The 13,492-nt window shown below is 39.5% G+C and overlaps 1 protein-coding gene across 4 annotated transcripts in view; it reads left to right on the top strand.

The window, feature by feature from the left end:
- DHX35 (DEAH-box helicase 35) overlaps nucleotides 1–10,318 on the top strand; it is a 59,201-nt gene extending 48,883 nt beyond the window's left edge. Inside the window, exon 23 of one of the 4 annotated variants that reach the window (XM_061631495.1) lies at nucleotides 7,871–10,318. In XM_061631495.1, coding sequence (XP_061487479.1) covers nucleotides 7,871–7,915 — 45 coding nt within the window. In that variant the 3' untranslated portion in view covers nucleotides 7,916–10,318. The remainder of the gene's footprint in view (nucleotides 1–7,870) is intronic. The other 3 variants (XM_061631496.1, XM_061631497.1, XM_061631498.1) reach the window with 3 other exon arrangements.
- The last annotated feature ends 3,174 nt before the right edge of the window (nucleotides 10,319–13,492 follow it).

The following is a 13,492-nucleotide window of genomic DNA, read 5'->3' as shown; positions in this document are numbered from 1 at the left end:
GTTGGACTTTTTTTGCTTGTTTTTGTGTTTTGCAGCCATGTGGGGATCTATCCCATTTATCTTCCAGAACTCTGTCCGGTATAGGTTCATGTGAAAAATGCAGCTAGTTTGAATTTCAACCCAGGTGTCAACTTAGTCACAGAAAAGCCATGCTTAAGGCTCCCTGTGCATGTTTGACATGGAATAAAACCTATATGATGATTCTGTATGACATTATTAAAAGTTACTGCTTCAAATAAAATGACAGATATTGATAAGCAGGAGCCTTTCCTAGATAACTTTTATGGAAGTCAGCATTTATGGAATAACTGACATTATTGAGCCTTTTCAGTGAGATTGGTGCAGAAATAATAAAGAAAATGTAGAGATTAAGAGCAGAGCATACACTTCCTCCCCAGGATGGATTTCCTTCTTACATCTCAGCCATTTTATTACATTTTTATTCTAACCTGCAGGGAACTGGGTATGGTGTACATGGTTATCTCTCTGCCTCCATTTTATCCTCCTGACAACCCTGTTAGGTAGCATGGGCTGAGATATTGTGACTGACCCACGATCACTCAGTGTACTTTATGGCATAGTGGGGATTTGAATATCTTGTCTGTCCAGTCCTAGTTCAGCACTCTAATCATTGCACCACACTGGCTCTTGACAGAGCTATGTAAAGAGTTAAAAAGGTTCCTCTCTTAACCAGAAATCTGGATAGCTTTAATTGTGGTTAAGGTGGGAGGGATTTACTCTGTGAAAGGAAAATACACTTTGTCTGTGTGTATGTGTATGATGATCCCACATTCCTTTCCCAATCTTTTAATCCTACAGTTAAAAACTTGAGCCTGTTATGTCTGGACCAACTCTGGGTGTCATTAGGCAAGCAATTAGTTCCTCCAGCTCTCCTCTCTCACCCCTCCCCTTCCTCCTGCAGTGTAGGGGGATGATGATAGTGACCTATGTTATGAGGGTCCTTCAGTTAGCTTATCCAAAACATTTAATAGACAAAGCTTCCTGTGGCTGTTAGGGGGTTGTTTGTTCTGTTTTCATAGTATTATGTATCAGTCTCTCTCTATATATTTAATGTGTATTGTTAGTCACTTGGAGACCTTCAGGTAATAAGCAACTAACAAATCTAATAAATAATAGTAATAGTAGTGGTAGTAATAATAATAATCGTGTTAAGATGAAATCTGAATAGCTGAGTTGCAGTAATGGATCCCCTTGTAGGTTCCAAAGCTTTAGCTAGAATGATGATTTCATATCAAGCATGAACTGTTTTAATACTGTGTTTTAAATTTCTGTAACCCACCGTCGGACTTACTGGTGAAGGTCAGGCAGTAAATACAATAATAATAAAATAATAATAATGATGAATAAATAAAATGCTGCTGCAAAGGAGATCAGTTAATATTTAGGATGTGTGTATATACTGAACAGAAGATGCGATAACACAGTCAGGCACAATGCCTTGTGAAGAGGAAGTGTCATTAACTGATTATAAGCTTTGTGGAATTTGAGATTGAAAACAAAGTTTATAATATGTGTGTCGGGCCTAACATGACATCCTGTATGAGCTCCACAAATTTGTCATAATTGCCAGGATTCTAGCAAAGCAAATGATAAGGTAAAATAGCACTGGCTGTATGCCAGTTTTGGCATTTGGTAGTGCTGGCCTTCAAAGAGATGTGCAGACATGGTTTGAAAAGTTGGCAAGCACAAGCTGTGGTTGGGAGTATTGCTGCTACTCTTTGAGGAAAGCCAGGTGCTCATGAGAACATATCAACAATTATAACTGAATGCAGGGTGACATTAAAAATGTGAATAATCCAGTTTCTGGTTACAAGCCCAGAAATATAATTAGCAAGTAGCTAGCTTACTAGTGCTGTCTAACCCATTAATTGAAATGGCACAACTGTGGCTCTTGGCTTTCCCACATTACATAGTATGCCCCTGTAATAAGGAAAAAGGAACATTGTGTAACACTTTTTTCTTGATTGTATGAAGCTTTAGGTATATGTGATTAACTACTCAATACTCATAATCGTTCCACACTGAAAGGGGAAGGGTGGTTCATTACCACAATAAACTCAAGTATTCTCCACAAGCAAGTAGGAACTGCACTTAATTTACACCTAGGCCCATGCACGTTCTGATGGAAAGTTGAGTAATGCCTTGTGCTTTTCCCTAAACATAAGAGCCTTGTTAGATCATACCAAAGGCCTATCTAGTCCTGCATCCTCCATTTTCCTCGTGGTTAACTAGATGTGTTGCTGAAGCCCACAAACAGGAATTTACTGCTCCCAGCAACTAGTAATTCAGAGGCATGCTGCCTCTGAACCTAAAGGTAGCATGCACCACTGTGACTTGTAGCCATTTATATCAGCGTTCCCCATGAATTTGTCTAATCCTCTTTTAAAGCAATCTAAGCTAGTGGCCATCAGGACCTCTTGTGGCAGCAAATTCCACACGTTAACTATGCGCTGTGAGAAGACATTCTGGAAAGCCATATGAGATAGTGTGTACTTCATTGTGGCATATGGGCAGACCTCTGGTTGGCTACTGTGTACAGAATGCTGAACTAGATGGACATTCGGCCTGATCCAGCAGGGCTGCTCTTATGTAGAAGAGTTCAGCAGTTTGTTGAAGGAATTACCTACTGGCTTTGAATCCAGTGAAAAAAAGAAAATAGAGTTGGGTGTGCACTCTGAAACTCCAGATGGTAATAGTCAGTGGCTGCACATAGATACTAAAACACAGTGGGCACTTTTGTCCATGCACTGGTAACCTCCAGGCCTAGATCACTGTAATGCTCTCTGAGGTTGGCCCGGAAGCAGCTGGTACAAAATGCAGCGGCAAGATTGCTCACTGGGGCAGGGTATCGCCAACATGTCACCCCGCTGCTGAAAGAATTGCACTGGCTACCTATTATCTACCAGGTTCAAGGTTCTAGTTCTAGCGTACAAAGCCCTATACAGCTTGGGACCAGGATACCTGAAAGACCATCTTATCCTTTATATACCCAGTCGATCACTGCGCTCTGTAGGTGAGGGGCTTCTGCAGATACCATCTTATGAGGAGGTCCGTTCCGCACAACATAGGAAATGGACCTTTAGTGTAGTGGCACCTACCCTTTGGAATTCCCTCTCCTTAAATATTAGACAGGCGCCATCTCTGTTATCTTTTCGGCACTACCTTCTTCTTTCAACAAGCCTTTTAAGTAGAGACCATATCCTAGTCTGCGTCTATGTTGGAATTGCTTTTTAATATGTTTTTAAACTTAAAAAAATGTTTTAAAAGATTTTATTTTAATGTATTTTAAAGCCTGTTTTATGATGTTTTAAAATGTTTTTAGTGCTTTTGTTTGCTGCCCTGGGCTCCTACTGGGAGGAAGGGGAAAGGGTATAAATCTAATCAATCAATCAATCAATCTAGCAGTACCCTATAGTACTGTTCTTCAATCCTAGGTCCCAGATGTAGAAGTACAACTCTCATTATCCCTGGCAATTGGCCAACCTGACTGGGGATGATGGGAGTTGTAGTCTAACAACATCTGGGAACCCAAGATTGGAGAACACTGCCTTATAGGATGAATAAATTCCAAGTCGTAGAGTACAGTAGCTATTGCCTAGAGCCACCTTCTGTTGTTCAGCATTCTGATAGGAGCAGAACTATTGCAATATAGTGTCTCCAATTGGTTTAGAAGAGTTTGATGATCAATTGTATAAAACACCTTTTGAGAGGTTTAGCAATACCGAAAGGCTTGTGCTCATCCAGTTGAGTTCTAGGTACAAGTCATCCATCAGAGCCACCAGTGGAGTGTCTGCTCAGAACCTTGGTCTGAAACCTGAGTGATAGGGGTCTAGAAAAATCAGTGTTATGTGCAAGGCTGATGTTTTCATTGTCAGTGTTATGCATGCACTTCAGGGATGGCATGCAAGCCAATGCTTGGCCTATATGCTCGGGCTGTGTGTGAACCTACTCTAAGATGATTGATACTCTCTGCTTTGTGTCCTGCAGTACATTCACACAGATTGTGGTGCAGGACATAAAATGTTCTGAAAGAACATTTTTGGCCACTTAACGAAAGTGTTTAAAGTGTGGTATGATAAGAAAATGAGCCAACATTACAATTATATTAAATCTTCTAGGAATCTAGTATCTGTGACTAAGTGAGTAGATAGCAGTAAAATATGCTGACATTGTAGCTCCCTGAGTCACATATAAAGTAGAGTTTTAACTGCACAGTAGTTATGCAAATGATTACTCCATTACTTATGAAAAGTAACTGGCAATTGCTGTAGTAATTATAATTATCATAACTTCATATTATGACACTATAGTTGTACGCCCTTGTGTGACTAGAACTTCTGGCAGAATCTTCTCAGTGAAAAGCATAACACATTTTTTTAAAAAAAATTCCAGTGACTGGTTCATATTGGTCAGAATTAAACAAATACACAAGAATTTGTAAAGCTAACAATACTGGGCTGTAGCCTATACTTAGAGTAGACCCATTTAAATTAAAGGAAATGACCTACTTGATTTCAATGGGTCTGCTCTGAGTATGACTTTGTGGAATATAACCCAGTGTTTTGGGCGTTGGGGCAATCTGTTTGTGGCTGGTTTTGCTCATTTGTCTTAAATGAGTTTATTGGCTTATCTAAGAAATATAACACCTTCCAGGTTTGATTGTTTTATTTTATGTATTTATCTACTACGTTTTCATTGAATTCCATTAAACTCAAGACGACTTAACAAAAATCTAATGAATAAAATCAGTAACTTAAATAACATGCAATCAAGGCTAAGCTTATACTAAAAAATAAGAGTAATAATTACTAAAAGCCACCACAGATTGAAAAATAATAGTCAAAGCAGCAGGGAAGTCCTGTTAAAAATGAGAGTTCACCCTCAGACAATACACAGCAAACAGTAGGAACTAGGAGGTTGTTCCACAACACAGGAGCTATAGATAAGAATGCCCTGCTTTGTGAACCACTTGATCATAAGTCTCTGAATGATGAGACTTGGTGGCATCTCTAGGTATGAGCTCCCAGGTAGGATTAGTTGCATGGAGGTGTTCCTTAAGGTATGCTAGGTCCATACCAGGGTGAAACCTGCTGCTGCTTAGAAGCACAAAAAGTAGAACCATGAGCAACTCACATACCTGCTTTTTACCTCTTCGCAGAATGTGAAGTGATTTTAAAGCCTCCTTTAACTGTTACGAGGAGCATTGTGTTTAGTACCATGTTCTCTTGTAACACAATATTTTTGCCCAAGTGATTTGGGCACAGTAACAAGACACATTCCAAGGGAACAGGAATCACACCCAAGTTGTGTACATGCACTCAGCTGCATGTAATATGCCCGATTCAGCTTTTTATACAACCAAAGGAGGATAGAAGCCACATTGGTCCAGGTAAAATGTAAAGTAACCCCAAGGCAGACTTGGTAGTGTTCAGTGGTGAAGGTAGAAAGGGGAACTGAAGGCAGGGGTTGGGACTATCCCTTTGTATTTGTGTTTATATTTTGATAGAATCGTTTTAAAGGAAAGTTTTACAGGAAGAGAAAGGAATTGGCTTGGCAGATGCAGATTTTCCCCAACAGAAATAAAGCATTTGCTTACATTCAGTCTCCTGTGCAGCTCTTCCCTCTATGTCTAAGTTTAGATTGTCAGTTCTTTGAGCCAGGGACTTTCTTGACAAAATAACATACTTTTTTTGGTGTTACATAAATAACATGCCATGTACACTGTTTATTGGGGTTCCACTGGTGCAGTGGGACTTCAATTTCCTCTCCTTTCCCCATGTGACCCCAAGATCTACTCTGGAGGGTCCTCCAACGCTGAAGGGTCTGGAGGGTACAGGAGAGGAAGCTCTATTGCATACAAGGCCATTGCACCAGTGGAGCTTCTGTGTTGGATACGGCCCAGTGAATTGTTCTAGTCATATGGAGCAGTGGCACGAGGTGGGAATGAGAGATGGGAACATCTGATGTATGATGGAGCAGAGAGACTGGCAAAGGCCAATACGAATGAGAGGAAAATAGCTTTAAACATCAGAAAGCTAAAGGAGATGACGAAAGTGTCATGGAATCCATAGAAAGGCTTAAGAGTGGGGCTACAGTAGGTGTTCATGTTTATTGAACAGCTCTTGCTGCATGCTATCTTAAAATCTCCCACAAAGTTCACAAAATGAAATTAGTAGCAAAGTAAGAGAAATTAATGACTGCTCCTGGAAGATTGTTCAAACATAGATTATGCAAAGGAAACTACTCTGTTCCCAGCCACATTGTAGGTAGGTGAAGAGCAGATGTAGGCAATCGTTAGCCCTCCAGATGTTGCTGAGCTACAGCTAACATCATCCCTGACCATTGGCCATGCTTGCTGGCGCTGATGGGAGTTGTAGTTCAGCAACGTATGGAGGGCCAAAGCTTCTCCACACTTGGTACAGAGATTCAAGTCTACAGGCCTATTAAATGCAAAAGATAAAAATAAACTTATTATTCAGAAATAAGGTCACTTGCAATTCAAAACATAAAAGAAAGTCTTCACTTTAGTATACAGTAGGAGTATCCAGCACAGTGCACTCTAAAAGTTGTGAAATACTACTCATATCAGCCCCAGCCAGTGTGGTCAATGGGCAGAGATGACTGAGGAGTAGTCCGCAACATCTTGATGGCACCACATTGGCTACCCATGGCATACAAGACAAGACAGATACCTGCTTTTGTTACCCAGTTTTACAAAGTCCTCATTCCAACTGTTTCAAAATGACTGAAGCCAAGTGGCTCTCAGACCAGCTGGCATGGAGTAGCCCCAGCAGACCTTTGACTTCACAGTAGACATTTGGAGGCAAAGAGGAAGGAGGAAGTGCAACTGAAAAAGAGAATCCTTGTAGTTAGCCCTATGGATATATCTTTTAATTGTATTGTTTGAAAAAAGAATATATAGTATACATACATTTCTAGTACATATACAAACATTTCTAGTACATATACAAAAAGAATACAAAAAAGATTAAAAAGGGGGACAAAAGAAAAAAGATACATAGAGGGAGAGGGAGAGAGTGTATATGTATAAAAAGAAGGAAGAGAGGGAGCTTATATAGATATATTAATGATTTACCATTTATATAAACAAAGAAAAAGAGCCCTCTCAAGAATCAAAAGCATAAAGGAGATTCACTACATAAGAAAAACTAGAGCTAATCATTTTCTATTTCCTAATATCTTAATATACTAGAAATATGGTCAGTTAACCATAAATTACTGAAACAAAAATTTCTATATCTGCCATTCCAGTATCAGATGAACCTTACCCACTTTTCCATGAAGTCTGCGCCTCTTAATGTCCCTTCTCTCCTATGCACACGATAAGTTATGTTGCCCATTATAGTAAGTAGCCCTGTGGATATTTTGATCCCACACCACAAGTAAACTTCAGAGTTTGGAATGCAGAACCCCTCTTCTTGGAAAGATTGGTTGGGTGCCTCTATAATGCTAGAGTTGCAGTAGGTGTGGTAACCTGTTCTCCTTGCAATGAATACAGACATTACCCTGACAACATTAATAATGGAAGATAACAACATAGTAGAAGTTTCTCTTAAGACAAGTTATTACAGAGCTGAGCAGGATTGACCAGGCAGCAAAGTTGTTTATGGCTTTATAATTAGCACTGATTCCTGTATTGCCAATGCTGATGGGCCCGTTGTGTTTTCTGGTATATTACAAAATGACATTTTAGTTGGTGTAAAGCTCTGAAAGCAGGACCGAATTTTTTGTTAACATGGGAACTTACTTAGTTAGGAATAGAAGTGTTGATTGCTTGGAGTAATAATGAAATTGTAAAACCAAAAATGGTGCTTTTCTTCTATTGCAGCATCTTTCTCTGAAAGCCAAAAGAACTAAAGTAGATGACCACTGACTCGCCGTGGCTGTTGAACTTTGCAGCGTATGATGATGAACCTGCCACCAATTTGAAACTCTGCTACTGTCCATCCAACAATTAGTTGATTAGCAACCTGACCCCATATCAACTATAAATATTGAAATGCCTGCCTGCCAGGATCCTGTAGGGATTTTTGCATGACCAATACATTGTAACACTTAAGTAGAGCTTGCATTGTGGATATTTTTATCCCACAGTCTAAATGTGATGGCCGCTCCTGTTCCCCAGGGCATTTTGCTCCTTTTGAACTAGGTAGTTTAAAATTAACAGTATAAAAGAAAGACATACAAAACTGTAGGAAATCTTGCAATTTGTGGATGGCAACACTTGAACCCTTTGGGTGGGGAGGGGAAAGAAACGGCACCCTCAGAATGAGGAAATGGAGCTCAGGACCCTTTAGACCACTGTGAAAGTTCTTGGTCATCCTGGACCTGCCTGCAAATTGTAGGCAGATTTGGGACCACAAGCAAAGCCTTGAAATACCTTAATGGGTTGCAATGAAAACCTTGAAACTGTGATTGTGCCTAACTGCTGTGATTTTTCCTCTTTTTTGCTGTCAAGCAATAGTTTTCTAATCTTTTACCAACTTACCTTCATTTCTCTGTCAGATTTTTTCTTGTACTTACTCGCTTTTCAGATAAATCTGTTTCCATAAACACAAAATGTGTTAACTCGCACCAGGTTTCTTCACAAAATTTAGCTCTTTTAGGAAGGAGTGAATTGGGCAGGATGTACATTACATTCACAAACAAGATGGATGCAAGTCCTTAGTTGCTTGCCTTTTTGTTTCAACATGAGAAACTTGGGGTCAGTAGCTTGCATAATCTGTATGTATTTGTTATTAACATTTTGATATTGTGAATGTTGAAAAACATTGTGCTGGGTCTGTGGTCTTGGAAATGTTGCTTTGAACTGAGGATCAAATTGACAGTTACCAATTTATTTATTATTTTTCAAATGTATAAATCGCTTTACAGCCAGGAAGCCATTGAAGCAATATATAACAAGAGTAAAATAAAATAAATACTCAAAAGGTGTTGACTTCTCTTGTAGAGAGGAGGAGGACTATCACCTTTAGCCAGACTCAAGAGGACCATCTTGCGAGGGAACTCTTCCCCTCCCACAACTCAGGAGGAGGAAATGGAAGAGGTGCCTCTCACTGGGAAACAGGGCAGTGGCAGAGTTCCTGGCCTTAAGCCATTTGGGCCTCCACTGGATGGTCTTGAAGCACTTTCTTCTTATATCAGACAAGAAAACGTTCCTTATCCTGCTGTTGATGTCACTGCTGTATAGAAATTAAAGATACTTTATGAAGAGATGTTGGTCTACTCATCTCCCTGTGCTTGTTATCCCTTTTTTTGAGTGGAACCGATTAGGGACAGTTCAGAACTACACGTTTCCTTTGCTTTCTTCTTGGATAGTGGTGTAGCTGATTAGAACAAGTCCGAGAGGTTAACATTCCCTACACATAATGTGTAGAACAGGCCCATTTTCAGAAAAAGTTCCTGTTGAGATTTTGAGCTAGTGAAATCTATCTGATGGTGCTGCTTTTCACCTGGTTTAATAAACTCCAAAGTGTGTTTCCATGAACCTGAAAAATTGCATATAATATATTCCTCTGTCCATTTTTACTAAAACGTTATGATCTTAGCAGCTATTAGGACTGCCTTCCTCAAAGGTGAAGGGTGGTCTATGTAGCATGCACTGGTTGAAGTGTGCATTTGCTGCCTTTCCGCAAAAACTCCTTCTGTTGCATCAGCAGTATAGTTTCAGATAAGAAAATATTTTCAGATAACATTTATTTTGCAATGATGTGATTTCAGTGTATGGGTTTGTTTCTAGAACATTGGCTTTGTTGAATGCCTTGTTCTCTTTCCCCCTTTTTAAACAAATGTATGTAAATGTTTTTTCTTTACACAGAGTAAGGGTCTTCTTTGCCCTGGATGTGCATTAAGAACCACTTTTCAGATCTTCCTTCCCATTCTGCTCTCCACAAACCTGCAAAGAAGCTTGTTCTGTCAATATATGTTCCACTCATTGTCTTTGTGCTGTTCTGTATATATCAGCTTAACAAAAATTCATTCCCACCTGTGCAATTCTGATGCAACTGGTTTTTGTCTCTCTCTTTCTTAGTATGTGAATTCTGTAGAGCTGGGATTGTCTTTTATTTTTGTGTACCATGTGGTATCTAGAATATTGTTTATGCTCCATAATGGGTATCTGATTTGCATCTAAAGTTATTTTCCCTTTTGAAGGAGCTTACAAAGACCTGGATACAGAGTGTGTAAATTTTCATGTTGCTTTGTCCTCTGGTAACATACTTTAGGGAGAAAAATAAAGCTGTGGCATTAAGAAATCTGGGATTGCTGTGCTTCCTAATGCTTATTAAGTTATTAAACCTATTCATGGTGATTAAATAATTAAACCTATTATGTTAATTATCAGCATCACTTATAAAGACTACAATTTATTGCCAGCTGGTGGTAAGTAGCTTGTTATGGAGAATAAATTTGGTATAAACATATCCACCGGCATGGCATCAGATAGAATATTGGCATGGTACTCTGCTGCTTAATTAAAATTCTCTGCCACCGAAAGCTGTGAAGTGAATACATTTCCTTATAAACCTTACTTATTAAACTACTTTCATGTCCTCATTGTGTTGGGTGCCCCTCATACCTCTAACAATAAATATAAAACTATAAAAACTGTAATTTCACACACATACAGGACCCACAAGTAAAAACACACACCTAATTACCAGCAATTCAACACTCACAAAGAGTCACAGCGTTAAGTCAGAGTGAGGCCCAACAATTTATTGAAAGAAGCCAAATCTTGCTCACTGGAAAATGAGCAGTGAGGCTGCTAAACAGGATACTTTGCAGACCACCTCTCTTAGCACAGACCAAGCCAATCTTTTAAGACCTGCCGTGGACAGTGGATTGTCACTTTGTGGCAATGTGGAAGCAGGCCTTTTTAGCAATTGTAGCAACACTCTGGAATGCCTTCCTTCAAGTCTTTTGTGAGGCAGAGACAGTAACCGTTGCCTGACCGCGATAATGGACTGGATGAGAGCTAATAAACTGAAACTCAATCCAGACAAGACCGAGACACTGTTGGTGAACTCTTTCTCTGCCCAGATGGTGGATGTTCGACCTGTTCTAGATGGGGTTACACTCCCCTTGAAGGAACAGGTTCGTAGTTTGGGTGTCCTTTTTGACCCTTCCTTGTCACTAGAGGATCAAGTGTCCTCGGTGGCACGGAATGCGTTTTACCATCTTCGCTTAGTCGCCCAACTACACCCCTATCTGGACAGCGACGATTTCACCTCAGTTGTTCACGCTCTGGTAACTTCTAGACTAGATTACTGTAATGCGCTCTACGTAGGGCTGCCCTTGAAGACAGTTCAGAAACTACAGCTAGTGCAAAACGCGGCAGCCAGGCTGTTGACAAGGACCAATCGGTCCGCACATATAACACCTGTCCTGGCCCGTTTGCACTGGCTCCCTATTTGTTTCCGAGCCAGATTCAAGGTGCTGGTTTTGACCTATAAAGCCTTACACGGTGTGGGAGCGCAGTACCTTGTGGAACGCCTCTCCTGCTATGAACCTACCCGTCCACTTCGTTCAGTATCTAAGGCCCTCCTCCGGGTACCAACTCATCAAGATGCCCGGAGGATTACTACTAGATCTAGGGCCTTTTCTGTGGTGGCCCCCGAATTGTGGAACAGCTTACCAGAGGAAATACGCCTGGCGCCTACGGTATTTTCTTTTAGGCGCCAGGTTAAGACCTGGCTATACTCCCAGGCATTTTAATGTTTTAATGTTTAATGTTAATTGTTCATCTTAATGTTTTAAATTTTCCTGTTATTTGAATCGGATTTTATTGTGACATGGTATTTTAACTCTGTTTTGTACACCGCCCAGAGAGCTACTAGCTATGGGCGGTTTAAAAATGAAATGAAATAAATAAATAAATAATAATGACCTTTAAATACCTTTTTAAAACTCTTTATCACCAGAGCTTTCTTGGTCTCTGATTTAAATTTGGTTTGGTTATGTACACTGCTCTGTTTTGTTTTTCTTGTTTTTCCCAGCTTTTAGATAATTTTTTGAATGTTGGTATTTCTGATTGTTAACCACTTGGAAATTTTTATTAAGTGGTATAACATTTTTATATAAATTAATTAAACACGCCTCCCAAAAGAGACCTTTCCAAATTATGTACACCAAGATTTGTACATTTTTACTTCTTTTGAACAATTCTTCTACTAGTAAAACAAAGGAGGGAAAGGAGCTGGCTATGAATTGTCCACATCCTATCAAGATGATATTAAAGAAGAGTTTTAGTGCTGTGGCACCTACCCTTTGGAATCCATTCCCCTTAAATATTAGACAGATGCTGTCTCCGTTGTCTTTTTGGTGCCCACTGAAGACTTTCCTCTTTCAACAAGCATTTTAAGGAGAGAACCTATCTTTATTGGAATTGTTTTTTAAAGACTTTTTAGAGATTTTTTTAATGTGCATTTTTTAAAGATGTTCTATAGATGTTTTTAGTGTTTGTTGCCTGTTTGCCATCCAGGGCTCCTGTGATGAAGGGTGGGATATACATTTAATAAATAAATAATATACCCTGCCATTCTAATGCAATAGCAATACTCAGGGTGGCTCTCAGGGCTAACAATTTTCTTTTTAAAAAAGAGGTTAGAGGGTTTTTTGTAGAGGCTAAATACTCAGAAAGTTGAGTGCAATACCCATTACTTCATTCTATTTTTTTTGCACTTAAGATTGAATCACTGAAGACATCTAGTTCTGAATATTGGCTGTTCTGAACTTTTGAAAGAATCAGGTACTTGAGCAGAATTATTCAAATAAAAAGAAAGACAAAAGGGTAACAAGTGCAGTAGTAATTAGGACACCATTCTGAAATCTGGATATACTATTCAAGATGGTCACCTTGTCCTGTTTTTATTGATTAAACCTATGAAGGGATGAACACCTCCCTGACCTAAATTACAATATTAACATTGACTACTACTTCACTGAGAGAATCTTCAGAAGTTGAAACTTTAGATTGACATGTCAGCGGAAATAACTTCCAACACTTCCTCGCTATACAATCCAAAAGTCTTTTGCATCATGCTTTCCAAAATCCCTTGACTAGCTCCAGCTGTCCCCAACCAGAACTAAGTACTTCTCAGAGTTCCCAGCTCCTCACTTGCCACATGCCAAGCTGTTCAGAAATCTTGCTTCATTTAAGTCACATTGCAAGTTGTTTTGAGTAAACGCATGTTTACTATACATGGGCTAAACCAGGAAGTGGATGGGGCATGCATTTGACTTTACCCCAATGGCCCCATGCACACCAGTTCCACTGTTTGCCCTCTAAAATCCTTTCACACGTCAAAGCAACACCTACAGGGATACCATCCAAGATGAATACTTCCAAATTTCATGAGAATAGCTGCAGCATTTCTCCTGTAAGGGAACCCTTTACTGTTTTGGAGTAGGTAAAAAAGGATTCACTTAATCTCTCCTATTATTTTGTGGA

The sequence above is a fragment of the Rhineura floridana genome, chromosome 6 (genome assembly GCF_030035675.1).
Source record: "Rhineura floridana isolate rRhiFlo1 chromosome 6, rRhiFlo1.hap2, whole genome shotgun sequence".
NCBI classification, from domain to species: domain Eukaryota; kingdom Metazoa; phylum Chordata; class Lepidosauria; order Squamata; family Rhineuridae; genus Rhineura; species Rhineura floridana.
Note: the sequence above shows the minus strand (reverse complement) of the source record. Positions and strands in the feature narration are given on the sequence as shown.